The sequence below is a fragment of the Phodopus roborovskii genome, unplaced genomic scaffold (genome assembly GCF_943737965.1).
Source record: "Phodopus roborovskii unplaced genomic scaffold, PHOROB, whole genome shotgun sequence".
NCBI classification, from domain to species: domain Eukaryota; kingdom Metazoa; phylum Chordata; class Mammalia; order Rodentia; family Cricetidae; genus Phodopus; species Phodopus roborovskii.
Window position 1 is genome coordinate 1824492 of NW_026126541.1, and position 22882 is coordinate 1847373.

General features: G+C 43.0%; 1 protein-coding gene across 1 annotated transcript in view; it reads left to right on the plus strand.

Moving 5' to 3' along the window:
• Window positions 1–3500: 3500 nt before the first annotated feature.
• Window positions 3501–22882, plus strand: part of Pdzd8 (PDZ domain containing 8) — a 54144-nt gene continuing 34762 nt past the window's right edge. The window contains exon 1 of the mRNA XM_051200075.1: window positions 3501–4423. Coding sequence (XP_051056032.1) covers window positions 3546–4423 — 878 coding nt within the window. The 5' untranslated portion in view covers window positions 3501–3545. The remainder of the gene's footprint in view (window positions 4424–22882) is intronic.

A 22882-nucleotide genomic window follows, 5' to 3' on the forward strand; every position in this document is an offset into this window, starting at 1 on the left:
CAGATCTCATTACAGATGGTTGTGAGCCACCGTGTGGTTGCTGGGAATTGAACTCAGGACCTCTGGAAGAGCAGCCAGTGCTCTTAACCTTTGAGCCATCTCTTCAGCCCCCAATCTTCTATTAATACAGCAATATTTCATAAAAATAAAGGGCATACCACACCCAAATTATTGTGAGCACCAACTAAGTATCACATACATTTGACTATAAGAACCATTTTGACTTACAAACTTTAAAAAAAATATTTTTAAACAATAAAGTATCATGGGAAGAACTCATTTTGCCAATAGCCTTGGGGTACCAGTCCTGACAACTGATAAGCTGAGGAGGAAGGGTCTTTCACTCTCTTGCTCTAGCTTTCTCTTGGTGTGGTGGGAGAGCACCCTGGGGCATGGTACCCCAAGGCTACTGGCAAAATGAGTTCCCACAACATGCATTTAACATGCCTGACACATCAAAGCTCCACTGTATTAGTTACTTTTATGGCCACTATGGCAAAACTTCTGGCAAAGAAGGAAAGATTTGTTTTGGTCACTGTTTCAGAGGGTCACCATCCATCATGGTGGAGAGGGCATAACGGAGACCGCAAAGTGACTCAGCTCCTGGTAGCAGGAGTGAGCAACAGTGGCTTGTTGTGTTACAACTAAGTCCCCCCCCCCCCGCCAGTCTGGTCCCATTGCCGCGCCAGCCCCAAATAACACACAGAGACTCTGTATTAGATATACTTCTGTTGGCCAGTTACTAGTTTCTTATTGGCTAGCTCTGTCTTAAGTATCAACCCATTTCTATTAATCTAAGTATTTCCACATGGTCTCATCTTACCGGAGAGTGGGGCAGGCGTCTGCTCTCTCCAGTCTCTACATGCTGACTCCTTACCACTTCCTTGAATCCTCCTTGTCTCCTAGTCCCACCTATCTTGCTTTCCTATTGGCCAACAGTGCTTTATTCATTAACCAATAAGAGAAACATATTTACAGAATGACATCTTCCATCAACTCCTTTTTTCTGTCTAACTAAAAAGAAGGAATTTGGAAACATATTCACAGAATGACATCTCCCATCATTGTTGGTAGGGAAATCAGAGCCTAGACAGAAATCAGGGTCCTGCCCCGGGTGACCTACTTCCACAAGACAAGCCAATCTCCAGCCTTCAACCACAAACCTGGGGATACAGTGTTCAAAACATGATCCTACGGCAGTTACTTTGGGATCAAACCATCCCATCTGAATTGTTACTAGTATTTAGTAAATGTGAACCTTTCTTCCTCCCTGAATCCTCTTCCTCCTGTTTCTTCAAGATTTGCTGAGCTCAGTAGCCTGGAGTGTGCCCTTTGGGGACAAGAGCTACTGAATGACTAATAAGACCGAGAAGATACTGGGTTCCAAGAGGTACCCTAGGGAGTTAGGAAGATGGCGAGACAGGAGTGAGCTCGAAGACTCCTTCCCACAGGGCTTACCAACCTTGCTAGGAAGGGGAGAGTACTGGGTGCAGGATCATCTAAGAGACACAACAGATCAACATTGTTTTTGGGTTTGATTCTGTGCGTGTGTGCGTGCGTGCGTGCGTGTGTGTGTGTGTGTGTGTGTGTGTGTGTGTGTGTGTGTGTTTGGTGTATATGTAGAAGCCAGACACTAACATCAGGTATCTTTTCAATCACACTTCTCTTCAGTTCTTGAGTCAGTGTCTCTTGCTGAACCTGGAGCTCAGGACTCATCGAGTCCCAGGAATCTCCTGTCTATTTCCCGAGTGCTGGGGTTACAGGACAGTGCTGCAGTATCCATAAGTGGGTGCTGGGGATCCAAACTCGGACTCACATGTTTGAACGGCAAAGACTCTACTGACAGGGCCATCGCTCCAGCCTTTCCTTGGGAGTTTTAATACCTCATGGATGTGAGGAACTCCCCACCCCTCCCCTTGGTGTCATGTGTGGCACAGTGGTGTAAGACTGCCCGTGAAAATTCAGCAAGGGCTTGTAGTCCTAATACATAACCGAGAAGGCGTCCCAGAAGCAGAAACAGAGGGTGACCACGAACACAGAAGTTGTCTGAAACCTCTAGAAATGTCAGCTAGGTTGCTCAGCAAACATCTGTCTTCCCATTCAAAAGCTATTCTGGTCTCAGAGCTGGCCATGGATAAGAAAGATGAGATCAAATTGATTCCAAAGCTCTAAACCTGGCCCGGCTGGGTCAGAACTCTGGTTTAATTCTAGAATCACTCTGTCAAGACAATCCTTGGCCTAAAGATGTTCAAGGGCTAGAAAGGATACCTGCACTGATGTCTCAGTGCCAGCATGAATCCTACAGACTTTTAGTACTGGAATACCTCACCTCCCTTGGACTAGAAGGTTGTGTCCCAGTGCAAGGCTGTAAGCCATGACGAAACAATGGCTTACTCAGACAGCACCAGAGGAAACATTGTTGCCAGGGAACACAAAAGCTTCCAGCTCTATTGGTTTGGTCCCTGGCACTACCCTGTGCAAAAGCCTCCCCCTTTCCCATCTCTGGATTATCTCCAAATTCTTTCTGGAGCACCAGGGACCTGATAGACTCGCCGCCCACCCCCTTCGCCCCCAACTCCCAACAACTCCAGCATCTTCCATGTTATTATACAGAGTAGAAACCAAAGACCCCCAACAACTTCTTTTAGACTGTGTCATTGTAGTCATCCGTGAAATGGGGTGGTGCTAAAACCAACCAACTGCCTCGGGGACCGACTGAGTGATAACGCCCTGGGCGAGGGAGAAAGGAGGGGGGCGTGAACAACAGTGTGACGGGAGTCACTAGGGCAGCATCCTCTAACCCGCGGGCAAATCCCTCTCGGTCCCCCCCCCCCCATCAGACCTCTAGAGAATTCGCCCTGAGGCGGTGGGAAAGTTAGTTCCCACCCACCCCCTGCGGACCGGGGCGGCTGCCGGTGTCCGCTGGCTAGCGGCGGCGTCTGGTGCCGTGAGTGCTCTGCGGGCTGCCGCCCTGCAGGGGGAGGCTGCGGGATGCAGGACGGGCAGGGCCCGGGGCCAGCGCGGGGGATGGGCGCGGGATAACGGGCGCCCGCGCCAGGCCCGCCGCCGGGCTCCGACTCCGCGCAGGTCCCCGGCTCCGTTATCCCCGCGCGCCGCGCCGCGCTGCGCTGCGCAGGGCAGGGGACGGGGGCGCGCGCGCGCAGGGCCGGGTGCGAGCGTGGGGGGGGCCGCCGCCGCCGGGGGCGCGCACGCTCTGACGTCACGCGCCGCCCGGCCAATGAGCGCCGTCCCTGCGGGGAGGCGCCGTTCCCGCCCTCGCCCGCCGCCGCCGCCGCCGCCGCCGCCGCAGGACGCTGCCGCCGCCGCCGCTCGTGCCGCCCCCGGGGACCGGGCGGTGGAGGCGGGGGAAGCGAGCGTCTGAGGAGGCGCCGCACGGCAGCGCCGGGCTGCGGGCGGTCGGGACGGGCCCGGGGAGCCGCTCATCCCCGACCGATGTCCTCAAGATGGAGGCGGCGGGGGCGACGGCGTGAGGAGGAGGCGGAGGAGAGCGCGGGAGCAGGCCGGCAGGCGGCGGGCGCGGCGGGATGGGGCTGCTGCTCATGATCCTGGCGTCGGCCGTGCTGGGCTCGTTCCTCACGCTGCTCGCACAGTTCCTGCTGCTCTACCGCAGGCAGCCCGAGCCGCGGGCGGACGAGGCGGCCCGCGCGGGCGACGGCTTCCGCTACCTCAAGCCGGTGCCGGGCCTGCCGCTCAGGGAGTACCTCTATGGCGGCGGCGGGGGGGGCGGCGGCGAGGAGCCCGAGGCCGGCCCGGCCCCGGCCCCGGCCCCGGCCCCGGGTCCCGACGGCCCGGCCCCGCCGACGCGGGAGACCTGCTACTTCCTCAACGCCACCATCCTGTTCCTGTTCCGGGAGCTGCGGGACACGGCGCTCGCCCGCCGCTGGGTCACCAAGAAGATCAAGGTGGAGTTCGAGGAGCTGCTGCACACCAAGACGGCCGGCCGCCTGCTGGAGGGGCTGAGCCTGCGCGACGTGTTCCTGGGCGACGCGGTGCCCTTCATCAGGACCGTCCGGCTGCTGCGGCCCGTGGTGGCCTCGGGCGCCGGAGAGCCCGACGGCCCCGACGGGGACGCGCCGCCCGCCGCCTGCCCCGAGGAGCTGGCCTTCGAGGCGGAGGTGGAGTACGACGGCGGCTTCCACCTGGCCATCGACGTGGACCTGGTGTTCGGCAAGTCCGCCTACCTGTTCGTCAAGCTGTCGCGGGTGGTGGGGAGGCTGCGCTTCGTCCTCACCCGCGTGCCCTTCACCCACTGGTTCTTCTCCTTCGTGGAGGACCCGGTCATTGACTTCGAGGTGCGCTCCCAGTTCGAGGGGCGGCCCATGCCGCAGCTCACCTCCATCATCGTCAACCAGCTCAAGAAGATCATCAAGCGCAAGCATACCCTGCCCAGTTACAAGATCAGGTGAGGAGGAGGAGGGGGTGGGGTGGGGGTGGGGGACGGTCAGGGGAGCTGCGGCTGCCCGGGGATTGGGGTGGGGGTGCGGTGGCCACGGAAGGGCCGGGGCCCACCCAGCACGGCCCTGGAGCGCACTGCGCCTCCGCCCGGGGCAGGGGGGCTCCTAGGTAAGGACGCAACCGTGGGAGCTGGAAGCCCTACCCGGTGCCACTGGCCACTCAGTGCCTTTTCTCCCCAGGGGCCTCCTGGGACTGTTGAGACACTCCCGCCTGAGGTTTGCTGCACCCTGGGGGCGGCGGCAGTGTCGCCGCCGTCTTTTGCAGCATCTCCCGGGGCCACGTGGAGAAGTTGTTCTGGATACATTGCAGGCCCGAAGGGCTGGCGCGCTCACAGCCCAGGTCCGTCTGCGGCACAGGCTTTAGTGCTTCTGCAGCTCTCGGGGCAAAGGCAGGGGTTGGGGGGGAGGTCGTTGCAGAAGGATGTGTCTTAGACTTGAGTCCTGTGCCCTGATGGTCCTCTCTGTGCATTTGGAGTAACTGTCATCCATGTGCCCTTGGGAAGGGGATTCAGCATCTCAGACGGACAGACCCAGACTCCACTTGTCCAGGTGTCTGCTGTCCCCAGTGGCTGTTCCTCTCTTAAGTCGTCTTGAAGATTGTATTTTAAAGGTGGGGATTTTGAGTTTCTAAAAGCCCCTCTGTATCTGGTGACCTATTTTTATGTGATACATTGTTTTGATTAATTAATGGGTTGAGTTGCCTTTTACTGACATGGATGGGGGAAATGAGAATTTGGGGGGGTCTTGGAAGGCTTGTTTGAGTAGAAAGGCTATTATTTCTTTCAAAGCAGCCAGTTTTTTTAACTTCTCTTTCTATCTGTCATTGACTCCATGTTCCCTAAATTGAGCGTTTTAGATTTTGTTCTTTACTGTGAAATTATCCGTCATCTATTGTCATCCCATTACACCTGCCCTTTAGTGGAAATTGAATGTCCCTGAACATTAGTTTTTTTTTCCTTTTTCTTTTCTTCTTTTTTACCGCAGTCTCAAACCACATAATTTCAGAAATCGTGCAGATCTGGAATGGATTTTCGCTTTGTGAAGCTTGGACGTTACTAGTTATATAGAATAAAGGAGAGTTGAAACTGTTGGGTGTCAAGAGAACTATTGTATGAGGCACATATCCCCGTGGATTTGCAGGGGATGGTGAACTGGTTATTTACAGTGTAGGACTTCTAGTTCTGTAAAGCATCTGTAGTTTATGAAACGTACTTTTATGTGATTACATTATGAGTTGTAGTTTTTAAAGCAGAAATGTTGTCTATAGCAAATGTCTTAGCAAAGAAAGTCATACGTGAAAGTTGCAAATTTTGATAATGCATCACAATTCATTGGTCAGTCAGAAACTACTGCAGAGTGCCTCACTCAGTATATGACTTTGGGACATTTATTACATCCTCCTTGCTGTTCTCAGTGCGTGAGATTCTGTACTTACCAGAAATAAGGGCTGCCACCGCCTTTATAATGTTTAGAGTTCACTGAGAATAGACTTCTCCGCTTACTGACATTTAAACGAGGCTGGAGTTGGTAGAGGGTTGAAATCACTAGGAAGCTGCTTTTTAGATTAGCAGAAGGGAAATAGAAACGTGAGGATGGGAAGTACTGCCTGAGGAAGTGCTAACACGTCTTGTTAGTAGTGTAGTAGCCAGTTAGTAGTAGTAGTAGTAGTAGCCAGTAGTGTGCTGTGTGGTAATGTAGTGGAGTTGACTTCCTGAGGGACAACACATCTAAGATGTGTCCCCAGTCCTACAAAGAGAGCATGGCTAGCATTTGGTCCTGCTTTTATTGAGGGAATGAAGCACATGGCAGTTGAGTAACCTGCAGAAGTCACACAAGCTGTCAAGTGGATAAAGTGAGGCTGTCTTTTTAATTTTTTTGTAATTTAAAGGAATTTCAGTTCAACCTCATTAACTCTTTATATTTCTTGGATTGGGTACTATCCACCAATACATGCTTATTGGTATACATTTTTGCTTCCTGCTTGCAAAACCTTTTAAATCATTCCGATTAAATGAAGAGAAGAAATACACAAAAAGTTTCTTTTGTTTTCCGAATTAAAGATAACATTTCACACAGCCTACAGTTTTACCCCCAGATCCAGAGGTAAGTCCCATTAAGTGATCAGGATGACTCCATTTAATTATCTTGATTATTAGTAATGCAAAAACAAAACCAAAAAACCATAATGGCTCTCAAAAGCAGAACTGATTAGCAAATAGGAGAGGGTGTCTTCTCTGGGCACACAAAGTTTTGATCTTGATAACCACGTGGAAGCTGGAGCATGCTGGGCAAGCCTTCTGGTACTGAGCTTCTGATTCAGTAATGCCACATTACCCTCTCCCCCCCCCCAACTTAACCCAGCACTCTGAGTACAAAGTAGCTCTGAAACTTCCCAGCTGACTTAAAGTTACACTGGGAGGTGTTCAGCACAGCATTTCTCTTTTAATCTCCCAGATTGTGTGTATCCGTTTGAACATCTAATCTTCTTTAAGAGCTAAAATAGTAAAGCGAAGTATTTTGAGTCTGGATTCTTTGCTGCGTTAACCCTGATATAACAGGCATCTTGGCGGACATTGTTGTTGTTTGTAAACTTTTCCTTTTCCATGTACCTTTCACAGGTCTCACTGGTTCACCTAGAAACAGTCAGGCTTCCTAAGAACTCAGACTTTACCGAACTGATACAGTCAGTTTATAAAACACTACATTTTAAAAAACGAATTGTAATACGCTGAAAATGTGTTCTCTGTTGTATTAGGAGCTCCCTCGTTGTTTTAATCTTTTTTCCTTAAAATGTGTACCTTCAAACAGTTCATAAAGTAGAAATATTTTTAAAACCTTTAACCTCCAAATTCATCTTCCCACTGTTGTCTGGCATGTGGAGAGTCTGTCTTCACTGTGACATCAGTCTGGGTTGTACTCCTGGGGTGGCAGGGCAGTGGTTCTCAACCTTCCCAATGCTGCGACCCTTTAATACAGTCCTTGTTGTTGTGGTGACCCCCCAACCATTAAAACTATTTTTGTTGCTACTTCATAACTGTGATTTTGGTGCGGTCATGAATGGTAATGTAAGTACCTGTATTTTCCCGTGGTTTTAGGCAACCCCTGTGAAGGGGTTGTTTGATCCCCCAAAGGGGTTTGGACCCACAGGTTGAGAACCACTGTCTTAGTGTGTTTTGGCCTGTAGCCAAACACTGATTTCTCAAGGGAAGGGCAAATTCCGTTTGCAGGCACTGTTTATTAGCCTTGTAGTGGTTTTCTAATGCTAAAAGGTGGGAGATTTTTCATGAAGTCAGTTTCTGGCTTCTGATTCTCATGATTTCCATATCTGCATTCCTCATAACAACAGAAGCAAAAGGAACTGTAGTAGCAGCTTTGGGGTGAAACTTGTGTGTGACATTTTCCTGTACGTCATAGTTCCTACTCACCTGCCCCAGCTGAGCTGGTACCTGGTTGGTTTGGAGTCATGTGCATTTGAGACCCTTTGGAGTGGGTGCTGGTGAGAGTTAATGGAGGGTGATTGTTTTACCCTTTTTAAACTTTGTTTTTGAAAAAGCTGCCATTGAGCAATTTTACTTTTATTAAAGATCTCTATAATGTTGAATTTTAAAAAGTAATTTTGCCACAAATTAAAAACCTTGAAATATTTCCATTTGATTTGTTGAGTAGTATTAGTAGAGTCTGCCTTTTGTTTGAATTTGGAAAATGTTTTGCTTGAGTGGATTTGGTCAGCAATTAAACAATTCTCAGCTACAAAAGAGGAAACATACTAAGTTGGCATGATGTTTGAGTTTACTAGGTATGGACACATGAGGGTGTCATTTAGAGGTGTAGGGTGTCTTTTGAGCCTGGCTTTTTGTTGTAACTAATTATTTTGCCCTATCTTTTTATTCCTGTAAACATCCTGAATTATATTTTTAGATTTTCACATATCCCTGGTGACCGGAAGGCATAGAAGACCACTGTATTGTCCCTGCTAAGGTTGAGGGATAGGGCAGTAACACCATTCATTCTGTTAATGTAGACACCATTGATTTCCAAGAACTAGATTAGGCTTGGCCTGTTAAACCTCCTACTTTGTAATGCAGTTTATACATAATTTATTTTTTTGTTCTAATGTGATGAAAAAGAGAAGCATTTATTTATTTTTAATGTTAATTATATTTAGATTTTTTTCCCCCTGATTACCTGAGGTAAAGATGACTTTAAATAATCCATGCTCTCTTAAAAACTTCCCAAGTAAACTCACAGAAAACTGACAAAACTGTTTGGGAGCTGTATTATTGTACTTACTCTTTCAATACTTTTCTCTGTGTGTATAGATAAGTTTGAAAGGCTATGTTCCTTTTAAGGTGGCTACTAAAACTCCTGAGTGGTTTGACAATTGTTAGCTTTACTTACTAATGTCATTAGGAAGTGTAACTAGCCTTTGATGGTCAAGGCACTAGAGGCAGTGGCATGGGTGTGTTACCGTAGCTACCCTGAAGTAATGATGTAATGTAATGGCAAATTTTCATCTGCTGTGCCTTTTTTCTTGTGTTTTCTTCTTTTTTTTTTTTTGTAAATGGAATTTCAAGATCATTTTCTCAGAGATGAATCATGAAGTCATTTTAAAAGTCATTACTTATTTTTCAGTAAGTGCTAATCATACACTGCACATACCAAGTCCTTTGTTGGGCGTTGGGATGATAAAAATAGTTGTAAGATATTCATGTTCTCATGTTGTCTGTTTTTTCTAGGGCAAACAAATAATCAAAGTTCATATTAGTGGCATCTGGGTATGCTGAAGATGTTATGCTTGTGAGGCACAGGAAGAGGAGAAATCGATATTTCTGCTTAAGCAGTTAGATGATTACTTGTTATATATAGCATAGAATGTCTAGGGAAAAACTATATATATATATGGTACAGTGCTACTCAGTTCCATATATCCACTGGAGTTGTAGAGTGTTGTCAGTATGTATCAGAGAGTTCTGTGATGTTGAGATACTCACCTACAAAGAGTAAAGTTCTCTTGTTTAATGATAGTTTTATTTTTGGCACGCTGAATTTCCTGAAGATAGTATTGTTACAAAAATGTATTGAAATCTGAGGGTAAAACTGTATGAGGAGGAACTTAGATTTTAATCAGTAATGTGTATGTGTGTTGTATAAGTATTACTAGCAGTTCATAGATGAGCTGGGAAGTAAAATACATTTCTTACATGTGTTGGCCAGGCACCCTAGTCCACATACTTGCTGTGTCTCCCCCAAGTGAGACAGGTAGGTAGGCAGCTTCTTTTTATAGATGCAGAAACTCAGACTTAGAAGGGATCAGTAACTTTCTCAGAGTCCTAAATAAGTAAATAGCAAAAATCCAGGAATCCCAAAGTCCCATGCTGTATTTCTGTAGCAATAAAACAGTCATTACTCTACATTCAGAGAGTTGTGCCGGCTAGATTCTTTTAGGCCTGTAAGTTCCGCGCGTGCGTGCGTGCGTGCGTGCGTGCGTGCGTGCGTGCGTGTGTGTGTGTGTGTGTGTGTGTGTGTGTGTGTGTTTAAATTCTAAAAGATGATGAGGAAACTATCTGCACCTGAAAATCCTGAACTATTCACTGCCTGGCCTTCTTCAGGAGAGCTTTGCCAGTCCCTGATCTTTACCCTCAAAAAACAAAGGCAAAATGCTTCTTAGCCTTTTTAAGGGTCTTTGGGGTTTTGTTTTATGGAAAGCTAATGGGGACTGTGGATAATTTATGCTAAGAATACAAAAACAAATTTTCAATTAATTTCATGAATTTAGTTTGTTTCCTTGAAGCACATGTAGGGTTCTTATACTTTGGGCTGAAAAGTAAACACAGACAGGAGATAATTTTGTTGCCATAAGTTAAACTAAAACAAGTAAGATAGCTCATAGAAGACACTTGACAGTCTAGCTGACCTCCTTAGAATGTATACAAGGTTGTATGGCTCAGATATTTCTAGACAAAGTTCTATTCAATGTTCTCTCTCTCTTTCTCTTTCCTCCTTTCCTTTCTGTCTCTCTTTGTCTTTTCCCTCTTGGTGAAATTTCCCTATAGCTTGCTGAGGCATCAAATCCAAGTTTCAACCCTTCACCCCAAATAATGGCACCGTTAACTTCCTATTACCCATGTCATTGGGTAGATGTTGAATTTTTTGACAGTATTTTGCCAGTCATTTGCAGATATTCAAATAGTAATTTAAAGTACTTGTAGTTAAAAATCTATTCCTGCTATCCTCAACATAGTTTTGGAATACCCTTTAGAGATCTGACACACAGACACCCAGTCATTTTGAAGAGTTCTTCCTCTGTCTTCCTCTCTGTGCCTGTCCTCTCCTGTTCTTCCATTCGTGTCCTTAGCAACAGAGTGCAACGTTAATGTGACCCTGCAGATGCGTTTGTGACTAACATGGACAACCCTCCCAACAGCATACGTGGGTTCAGTTCATGTGCTCCTCACTCCTTCATGATTTTTAGCTTAAGCAGTCTTTAATGGAAGTTGTGCATGAGATTCCTCTTCTCCTGCATCTTCTCCTTTCCTACTTACTGGGACTTGACTTTCTTTTTCAGGGTCTTTTTGCAGTTTTGTTCAGCTTTAGCTGGTGAAAACCACATGGACAGTGTGCCGTTAAATGCTTTTTCTTGCTGTACTTGTTCAGTGTAGATGACACATTTCTTTCTGTACACCTCCTGGACCACTTTGCAGTCTGCTGGCCTTGGTAGTGTTTTTGTACAACCTGAACTTCAATCCTTTCCAATGGAAGCAGATCAAACATTGTACTCTGTCCCAGCTCTTTGGAATGAGGGGAAGACATGATCTTCCCCTGAGAGTGAGAAGATGCTGGTTTTGGTCCTTGCTTTGGTCAGAAATCACAAAGGAATTGAACTCCATTTTGGCATCTGTGGATCCAGTGATGGCCACAAAAAGGAAGATAGCTTAACTTTACTCTTGTTCATTCTCTGTCTTTGGATTTCTTGATAGTATATTAGGAGAGTGCTTAACCCCTCCCCCCCTTTAAGGGTGTACACACACTTACGACGTATGTATGTACAAGTACATTTATATGTCTGCATGTACAGTTCAGAGTTTGCTGTTGGGTTCTGACTCGGTCGTTCTCCACCTTATTTTCTGAGACAGGCTCTCTTACTGAACTTGGAGCTTGCAGATTTGGCTAGACTGGCTACCCACAGGGGTCATCCTGTCTGCCTTCTAGCCTTAGGATCTAGCCCCTGGTCTTTACGTGTGGGTTCTAGGAAATTGAACTCTTTTCCATATTTGCAGGAGTACTTTACTGATTGAGCAATCTCTTCAGGCTTAACTTGGTTTTTTCTCTTTTTTTTCTTAATGGTTAAAGATTACTGCTTATTGATGGTTTATAAATAAACACCTTTGTATAGTCTCTACAGTGATGTGTGCCTCCTCTAATGACATACATGCACAGTGTTGTGCCGATATCAGTCCAGTACAAGGACTTTGAACTCTATCCTAGTCCCATATTGAGTACAGGCCCCTTCTTTCCACACACAATGAAAAAACCAACCACAAGTGTTTTTGCAACCCTCTCTAGTATTCAAAAAGCCTTGGCTTTTAAGTTTGTATTCCTAGAAAAGTCAATATTGATTAATTGTAGATTATTTTTCCCTGAACTGATATAGGCTAATAACAAAATTTATTTTCATTGGTCTAGTGTGTAATTGCCAAGTTTTGTGAATTCAGCAGAATGTTTAGAACACATTTCTCTTTATTCTGTAGTCAGCTAATTGGGCATCATGAATTCTTCATGTATTGTAGGAATGATGAAGCTGATTTTATGGTGAGTGGGATACTGAAATAGCTGGACTCTGAGTTCATTAACTTTAGTAAAAGAGCTAGAAACGTCTCTCTCCCAAGCATAATTTGTTCTCGTTGTATACTTGAAAATGTTGTGGTTACTGTAGTAGAAATAAGCAAGGAAGCTTTATTGTCTTGTGTTAAGTATTGACTTAGTTCCTTTTCTGTTGCTATGAGAAAACACTATGTGCAAAGGCTCACAGTTTCAGAGGGCTAGAGTCTGTGACCATCGTGTCATGCCAGGGGACGTGGCATGAACAGCACTGAAGTAGTAGCTGAGAGCTCACACCTTGTGACACAATCACAAGACCCAGGAGCACACACTCAGCAAGGTCACACCGCCTCATCTTTCCCAAACAGTTCCACCCACTGGAAACCAGTGAATCAAAATCTGAGCCCCTGGGGGCCATTCTCATTCAAAATCCCACAAGTACTGTATGTATTTCCATGGGTCATTGCTGTGTGTGTGTGTGTGTGTGTGTGTGTGTGTGTGTGTGTGTGTGTGTACATACCAGTTAAACAGTCAGTTGTGACGTAGGAATGATGTTGCTCCTAGGGTCAACGCTGTAGTGACCTCTGCAAACTACAATATGTAACCACGAGCTTTTGCTGGAAAGTCTTTTGTAGCAGTAGGAACTCCATGGCACACACTTTGTAATCCTAGCACTTGGGAAATGGGGGAGGAAATCATCCTTGGCTACATAGTAATTCTAGGCTACCTGAGATTCTGTCTCAAAAAACAGGCAAACTGAGGTGATCTTAGGTAGCAGTAGTGTGAGTTAATTATTTCTGTTCCGTAGCTGAAAGTGTGTGTGTGTGTGTGTGTGTGTGTGTGTGTGTGTGTGTGTGTGTGTGAGACATTGCAGTACTAAAAACCAGGAATCTTGATAATGAACTTGCATTCTTGTTCTTAGACAACTGTTGCATGCAGATATAAGCATCTAGCAAATCATGCATCTGGTGTCTGTGTTATGCAGTGTTTTGTCTGATTCACAAATGTGTTTCTTAAAGTCTCTCTGTGACTCTGTTTCTCTCCCCTCTCTCCCCCACCCCGTGTGTGTGCATTCATGCACGCTCGTGTGTACACATGCCATGGTGAGCATGTGGAGGTCAGAGGACAATATCCAGACTATCTTCACCTTCTACTTTGTTTTGTGATAGCATCTTGTTTGCCAAGCTAGCTGGCCTGCAAGCTTCCAGGGATTCTCTTGTGTGACCTCCCATCTCACAATATGAACACTGGGATTATAGACAGATGCTACTACACCCAGCTTTACATGAATGCTGGGTTCCAAACTTGGGTCCTTAGCTCTCCTGATAAGTGTTTTACCCACTGAGCCATTGTAGCTGCCTGATGAAATGATTTCTAATTTATTCTAGTATAATAAAACCTTTGGGAGTCAGAAATTGAGATAAAATCTTGAAAACTCCAAGGAAAGAGAGCAATTGGCTGACCCTCTTTGGTTCACCCTCTTTCCATGTTCTCCAGAACATACATCCCTGGAAATTCCCCTGAACTCATCTCTAGCCACCCTGCAAAGTCCTCCAAGAACTTTATGATCCAGGTTAGCCAATCCCTGACTTCATCCTAGATTCAAGGTTGCTTTTTTGGCACAGTAGATTGGTTGTATGGATAGTTCTCTTGTAATAAGCCATTCCCTCTCCCATTCCTCACAATAGATTTTCATGCTTATTAGGTAATAACAGTCAACATGAAGGATGGTTTTAATTGACTACATACAGTCTTACTGCTTCATTCGGTAACACAGATAACTCAATCAGTTCTTTATGATTGGCTAGAGTAAGGTATCCTCATATGGTTGTATGAGAATTACTTTTAGAAGGCATTGAAAGTCTTTTGTTCTCACTATTATTGGGTATATACTTTTTCTGTAAAAATTAGCACTTTAATATTTGGAAGACTATTATTTATTTATTTATTTATTTATTTATTTATTTATTTATTTATTTGGAGACAGGTTTTCTCTGTGTGTAGCTCTGGCTGTCCTGGAACTCAGTAGATCAGGCTGGCCTTGAACTTGAGATCCACCTGCTTCTGCCTCCCAAGTGTTGGGATTCAGAGTATGTATCACACCTGGTTTAAGATTATTATTATTTTTTTTTTTTTTTGGTTTTTCAAGACAGGGCTTCTCTGTGCAACAGTCTGGCTGTCCTGGAACCCAATCTGTTGACTAGGCTGACCTCAAACTCACAGAGCTCTGTCTGCATGTCCCCATGAGTGCTGGGATTAAAAGCATGCACTACCACTGCCTGGCCAAGATTATTAATTCTTAATGTTCAACTTTTTGGTTTTTAAGCAGGCACAGTAGCAAATTTTTGACATGGGAGGAATTGTGCTAAATATTTACAGTAAAATGGTTTCCTTTTGTTTTCTAATGTTGATATGGCAAGCAGTATAAACTAAATTTAGTTCATGTATTTTGAGATGAATAAGGAGAAAAATTTTGGTAATCTTAATTTGTAATAAATTCTACTAAGAACAGTATATTTTAGTTGTAGTCTTTTTAAAAAGTAAATTACTTAAAGTACCTGAATATTCCTTAAAATATCCAAATAAACAAAACAACTTACAACTTAAGTTTTAATAACTTTAGAGCTAGGATTTGACCTCAATTCTGAGAGTCTTAGAACCAGACTCTGTGATAATAGTTGTTGGAGCTTAGGAAATATCTGCACTCTTAAGGTTTCTTTTAAAAGTAACTCAGCCTCTGACCCTGAAATAATGGGATTAGCAGATAAGGACTTTGTGTTCTGTTTCTATAATTACTATTGGTTTCTTGGTTTAGTTTATCCTAGGCCAATTGTGCTGCTTACTGTTTTGAGACCAAATAAAGTGAAAATCTGGTTTTTCAAGTTGAGAGAAAGAACTACATGAATATATGACTTAGCAATTGCTTCCCTGTTTTGTAGGCTGCATCTTCTCTTAGAATAGACTTTGTGTAGATTCTCAACGTGTAGACTAGAGGGTCCTTAATCTTACAAGTAGTAGGTGATTATTATAAACAGACATGGAGATACATACAATATTAAAATCAGTCATACTTCAGAAAATATTTTGCTTTTATTTGAGAGGGAACAGTTAAATAGCTGGACAGTGTTGGTGTATACCTTTAGTCCCAGAACTTGGGAGGTGGAGACAGGCAGATCTCTGAGTTTGAGGCCAGCCTGTTCTAAAGAAAGAATTCTAGAACAGCCAGGGATACACAGAGAAACCCTGTCTTTAAAAGAAAAGAGAAGCTGAACAGTGAAAGCCTTAGAGTATAATTTTCCCTTGTTGCTCTGTTCTTCTCTCACGGCCTTCCTATCTGGGGTTAGCTTGTGTTCTGTCTAATGGACACAGATTAAACTTTAATACTCATACTTTATTGCCCCTGTCTTTTCTACACTTGGGAGGTGATAATTTTACCTTAGGTTTTACCCTATTATTTAATTCAGATTATGCAATAAACTTTAAATCCTGCCTTGCTAAGGGTACTGTGCAATCCAGAAATACTTTGTGATAAAGGGAATAAATAAAAACTTAGTGTGGTATCGGGTATCTGTAATCCCAGCTCTTGGTCATAGAATGTGGACAGGACCAAGAAAAGGTGGATCATTAGAGCGCATTGGCTAGCCAAGCCTGCTGAATCGGTGAGTGCCGGATCCAATGAGAGACTCTTTCAAAAGATAAGGTAGAGGGGCTGGAGAGATGGCTCAGCATTTTAGAGCACTGGCTGTTTTTCCAGAGGACCTGGGTTTGATTCTCAGCACCCACATAGCGGCTTACAACTACCGGTAACTGCAGTTCCAGGGGATACGATGCCCTCTTCTGGCCATTGCAGGCACCAGGCATGCCCATGATGGATGCATAGACATATATGCAGACAAAATACCCATACCCGTGAAATAAAATTAAAGGATTAAAAAAAAAATAAGGTGGAATATTGATAGGGAAAGGTCAATTAACATTGACCACAATCATATATACCTATACACAAACTCTAACACAAACATACACCTTATAGTCTTAACTCTTTAAAATGTAGTTGAGTTACTCTTTTGGCTGTCCTAGACCTTTATGAGGGGGGGGCTACCAAATCAAAACTGTACTCATAGTAATAAAAAAAATGTAATTTGCCCTTTCCATTTAGTCCATTAAAGTGGAGTTTTCCAGAAGTCAGATGATATGACAGCATTACCCTGACAGCTAATAGAATGTAGGCTTAATTTCTCATGGGAATATTAATGGATATCATCCCCATAAACAACAGCTCTTTAGGGTCCTTTATAATTGAAAAACATATATGAGGATCCTAAGAACGAAGTGCTTTCAAACCTCTAGTTTAACCTAATGTTTATTTTCACTGTACATAAAGGAACTACTGTTCCTATTTGTTCCTTTGTTAGTCACCTTTGGTGAACATTATTTTCAGTTACTATTTAGCACTGATAGCTGTGTTGATGGAGCAAGACATAGGAGTGAGTGGATCTGCTGCAGTTTTGACAGTACCATTTGTTGTGTAATGGCAAACATATATTTTGAGTGTCTCATCTTTCGTCTTCACCTAGAGAAAACAAGGCTTATTAAGTCCCATGTGTTGTTATGAGGGTACATGTAAAAATATAGTGTGACTTTAAGTGCTAGGAATATGTATCAGATGATACTTCTGTATTCTCTATTCAAAGATACGTGCTGGAGGTCCATGATATAGAGAAATAGGAGTTTACATTTGCCAACTTTTTTGCTTTGTAAAAGCTGAAAATTTTAGACCATAAATTTTATAGGGGACACATGTAAACAGGGATCCCTGTATGGAGGTCAGTTGATTATCTATGGGAGTTCTACTATGTGAGTCCTAGAGATTGAACTTGGGTCGTCAAGCTTAGAAGCAAATGCCTTTATGTGGTAAGCCATCTTACCAGCCTTTGATTGATTTACTGCTTGTGTTCCTGGTTGGGAATGGAACCTAGAGCTTGTGCCTGATAGTATTTACCACTGAGCTGCATTCCCAGGACTAAACACAATCTTGATTATATTTCTGTAGAATTAAGAGTTTGAAAAATAAAACTACTCCGAGGTAGAGGATATGATTATTGAGGGAAGGACTTATCACAGTATTTGTTGTTCTTGTTCTTAGTGCCCTAACTATTTAGGAGTACTTTCTCTTCCTCCATAGGTGTATAGAAATTAAATAATTTCTTGAAGTATAGACTTGGCCATCAGTAGTACACACCAAGAAGGTTCATGAATAAAACAATCTTTTGTGGGTTTCCTTAAGTCATTTTTAAAATATAAATGTAGTTATAAAATTTAATGGCTAGGAATACTAAAATGGAGAAACATACTGACTGTTGTTGATTTGTTCTTTTGTAATTATTAGTTGATACTTACCTTGTAAGGTACAGTTTAAAACAATTGTGGGTACTGAAATAAAGCCTATCTAAAATTTAAGTTGAGGGGAGAGAACTAGTCATAATTGTAAAGTCTTGAATACATGGTAAAGTTCTGAAATGCTTTATTGTGGAAGAGGAGGAGGAGTTTGGTCTCTGACATATCTGTAGAAGACCAGCCTTAATGTAGGTGCATAGAAAGTTTGATAGGAGGTATTTCTAGAGCATATCATTGTGTCACAAACTTTACGAGAAACTTCTAATCTGATGAATAAAATACGTGTACAAGATGAGCGCTATTACTATCTTTTACAAGCGAAGAAACTGGACCTCTCCAAAGCTGAACTTGCCTAAAAGTTCTCACACCTAGTAAGTATTAAAGCCAAAGTCTAAGAACAAGTAAACAGCACTACTTTAAATTGCCTTGTTAAAACCAGACAGAAAGGCCCGTGGGGAAATCAAAGAAAACCTAAGGAAGATGGGGATTATGGACATTAAAACGGATATAGAATGCAGCATTGGGGAGTAAGGGCTAGCAATGAGTAGAGAACTATTCTTGATTCAGGTAAAGCTGACATGAAATCCCAATGAAAGATATCTGAGTCGTGGCTAAGTTTCCCCCTTCTGTTTTGTTCCTCTTGATTCTTACCACCTACTTCCCAGATACCTACCCTAAGAGTAGATTAGTAGTACAGTACATATTATTTTGTTAGCGCACTGCTCTAACTTAGCCTTTGCCAATGCCATTAAGAGTAAAAACAACATACCGTCCACCTAAAGTGAGCAGGATTATCAGATTGGTAGGTTCAGATGCAGCTTTATTCTGACTTTGATTCTGGCCTTGGGCTGAGTGCGCTTCTGCTTCCAGACTTGGTTGTATCTTTGTCCTTCTTATTCTCTAATTTCTCCTTTACATTGTAGGATATTTGTCAATTAATCTCTCATATGTAGTGTTGTGTAGAGCATTTGGAAGTGTTTTTATTTTCATGATACTCTTCTGGCTGGATAATACATGCTGTTTTTAGCCAGTTAAAAATTAAAAAGAAATGCTGTTACATGTGTGTTTAAGAGTTAAATAAGTTAATAGTAGAGACAAAGCTCCTAGAACAGTGCCTCCCACATAAACACTGGCTGGATAAGAAGAGGGGCAGGCTTAGTTGTTGAGATAATAGTTCTAATAAGCTGGTTGTGTAGTCTACACAAATGGGGAGCTTGCCCCAGATAATGTTTAAGGTTTAAACATCTCTCCTGTTTGTTGACTGACAGTGTTCATATTACTTTCGATTATCACATAGTAGAAAGTTGCTCCTAGAACTTGCTTTTGTATAGTCATGCTCTGAAATTCTGTACATAGGTATAGAAGACAACATGTGTCCTTTATGAATACAGAACAGACGTTTAAAGGGTGTTGACAGGTACTTCAGAGGTGACATAGACACAAAGAATTCTGTGTTTAAAAGATAACATTTATATGATACCTTGCAGTTTATAAAGTGTTAGAATAAAAATTTCTTCTCACAGATAGAGTACAACCTCCCCCCACTTTTGAACAAGAAATAGACGAAAAGAAAAACCTTACTGAAATGATATACTTTGTTACATGATGGAGTTAAGTGTGCCATCTCTGTGTTGTTTTACGTTTCGTGTTCTTTTCACAATACTTTGCCTCTTTGACAAGTCCTCCATTTGCCCTTGCCTGGGTGTTTCTAGAAGCAGAATTCTTGCTTTGCATTGAGGGGCTGTGTCCTTTTTAAAACTAGCTCTAATTGTTAGGGTTTGCCTTTTACTAGGCTGAAAACTCTAAAGAATACACAAGCTGACTAAAGTCGAGTCACTCTAGACCTCAGCATATTTTTATTCTTGGTTTGTAGTAAACCCTTCTCTAAAGAGCACAGTGTTTGCAAACCATTTTACTGCCGCCATGTGATGGAGATGTCACCAGCTGGCATTCAGGGTGTTTTATAGAACAATTCTGAAAAGACATCGTAGAGTAAAAACATATTCTAAATGTTACAAAAGATTCTGTCATTCATATGAGAAGAAGGCTTAGCTTCTTAGGTATAAAATTTAAATTATATACTGTAATATATTTTTAATATACTAAAGTAACACATTTTTAAAAATTAGACTTGTTTCTAGTCCTTAAACATTAATTGAAGGTTTAACTCATTGCCTGAAAAGTTTGCAATTGTTTGACAGTGTAGCTCAGAATTTTGACAAAATAGCCATAAAATCAGCATGAGGACCTGAGTTAGTCTCCTAAACCCAGATGAAAATGTTGGACGTGCTTGTAATTCAGTGATGGGGGAGTTGGAACAGGAGGCTCTTTGGGGTCTACTGACCAGCCAGTGAAGTGTATGTAATTGGTAAAATTCAAGGCAATGCAAGACACTCTCTCAAAGAAGATGGATAGCCTTACTGCGGACAACACACAAGGATTGTTCCCTGATGTCCACACACCTGCATAGTTGCGCGCGCATGCACACACACACACACACACACACACACACACACGTAGAAGCTTGGCCTAAATGAACTACTCTCCCAACTTCTGGTTTTTTAATACTTTTTGTCCTGGTTTTTAACTTTATAAGTTGAATTGTATTATATACTCATTGGGGGTGGAGGGTCTAGCTTCTTTGATTAAGTGGTTGTGAATATAACTGTAGTGTGTTTGTTTTATTTTCGCTAAAGTATGTGTTGTTATGCCTCAGTGGAATGATGATGGACGTTTGCTTAGTGTTATTATGAGTGGTTTTACACATGTCTTTTCGTGAACACTGTGTACATTTCTTTTAGATACTACTTGGAGTAGGATTTCTGAGTCATAGGCTTATATGTCTTTTCAGATTTAATAGAGAATGACTATTTTCTGATTGTCTAATCCAGCATTTTCACATCCCCTAGTATTTAGTCCTGTCTCTCCTCATTTTAGTTAATGTATATAAGCTAAAAATCGAATAGAACAGAAGGATTTATTCAGATGTTAAGAATTTAACCCAGGACCTACTTTACCATTGAACCACAGCCTAAAGAGAAAAGGTTTTATAAAAATTGCCAAGTTACTGCTCTAACCCCTACTTGGCCACTCTAAGTCTCACTGTCTAGGAGAGAACATTTGTAATTATTTCTCTTTTTAACATCTGCTAAGTGGTGTAATTGTAGCTTCAGTAATGTTAGCTACTTTTGATTCAACTGTAATGTTCTTTACTGTTTAACTTCTTAAGATAGATGAATTAATGTATGCCCCTTCTTACCATTCCTCTGCCTTTTTCCAATACAAATATCACAGTTTTAAACTGATGGCATCTATAGTGTGTTAACTCTCACAAGCAGTTTGTTTTTCCTATTGTTTTCACTGTTGTGCTTGATGGATCATATTTTCCTGTTTGTTGGAATGTTTTGTGATTTGTTTAGTTTTAGGAACTCATGAGTACTGGGCTCTCCTACCCCAGTGCTCATAACTGCTGTTTCCTTGTTACCACAGTGACCTTTGAAACAGGATCTTACGTAGCCCAGGCTAACCTTCAATTAAGATCTGTGCTATTCGTCTAGGTGTACCAGCATGCTAGTTGTTAGCTTGTTTCCTAGTTGCTGTCTAGAGTGTTCTAGTACAGCATGTGTGTGCTTAACAGGGTAAGCTTCTGATCTTAAGTCTGTTGTTTCTGTCAGTGCTGCCAAGTGTAGATTGTCGTTCTTCAGACCAATCAAATTGAATACAGTGTGGCTCCCTCGCCATAGGTTCTTTAGTCGGTGCTTGATATTTGTTTGATCCCGGGAGAGATGCTCCCAGCCCAGGAGCCTATAGTCTTAGGGTGTATGTTCTTGAGCCCTTGAATCTTCAGTGCGTTTCCATAGTCTGTTGTGCACCCAATTCACTTTGCTGGGAAGAGATTTGTAGAGAGTTTTTTCCTGATCTGACCGTCTTCCTCCTCTCACTACAGTACTGTGCCAAGACTCTGAAGTAGTGGTGGGAAGAACCAATGAGGGACCAACAGTAGGCTTCTCTCTGGGAGACGCCAGCTTTAAGAACTGAGCGCTGGACTGCCCTGCACAGGCAGATGTGCTTTATTTAGCCGTCGTCACTGTGGAACGGCAGTCGGCCTCAGTGGTGTCTTCTCCGGGTGCTGTACCCAAGGTAGACATCTCATTCCACAAATCGAAGGACCTCTCTACTGCGTTGATGAGTACGAAGCCTTGTAACAGGCAGCTGGGGGACTGACAACAACACTGATCAGTCTTTCCCTTGTAGAGACAAAGCCCTTCACAGTCTGGAGCAGAGTCTGTCTCCCTGAGCTTGCTTATTTTAAGAAAGGGAGCCGTCTTGGTTCAAGCATCAGACTTGACTTTCTAAGTTTTTATAGAAATTTTTGAATAGATGTTTTTTCATTTACTATTTGCCCTTAGAACCATTTCAGAGATTTCGTTTTGTTTTTAATTTTCTTTAAAGAAATTTTTTTTTCACAGATTTTACGGGGGAGCAAGTTAGATGATCTCACTGTCCCCCTTAATTCCAGTCTTCCTAAGATTAGTATTTAAGTTTTCTGCAGTAGGAGGAAGTGCGGGAAGTTTGCTAAAGAAGGCTCATTTTCTGCAAGCCTGAGTGGGAAAACTAACATTTTTAGTTGCTAGGTTGGCAGGAGGTGGTAGAATAAAATGGAAAAGTAAAGGCCGAGTAGCAGCAGCCTGCTTTGTTGTTGAGCTTCCTACGGGCAGGGGGAGGCCTTGTCTTAAACAGGTTTGAAAGCCAAATGTTCTTTCTTCCTCCCCCTCCCCCCAAGATTCACCCTATTTATTTTTACTTTTTTTTTTTTTTTGTCTAAATAATTTTTTTTTTTTTTTTTTACATCCCTCCTCTCCTCCCAAACCCTCCCCTACCCGTCTCTGTTCCCACCTCCCAGTCCACTCTCCCTTGGTTTCTGTTTAGGAAAGGGCAGGTCTCCCATGAGTATCATCAGGGCTGAGTCTTTTGACTGGTTTGCTGATTGACAGCTTTATCCTTGTTCAGTGTATTCATCTTAAATGAAATGTATCCATTTTCTGATTTTAATGTACTTTATGCATAAACATCCTTAGCAAAACACTGTAGGCATTGATAAATTCAGATTGGACTGTCTATCATACACTGTTAAGTTCATGCTCCTGTGAGGATTGTGACGGGTTTTGACAAGGAGAATGGATTCTTGGGGT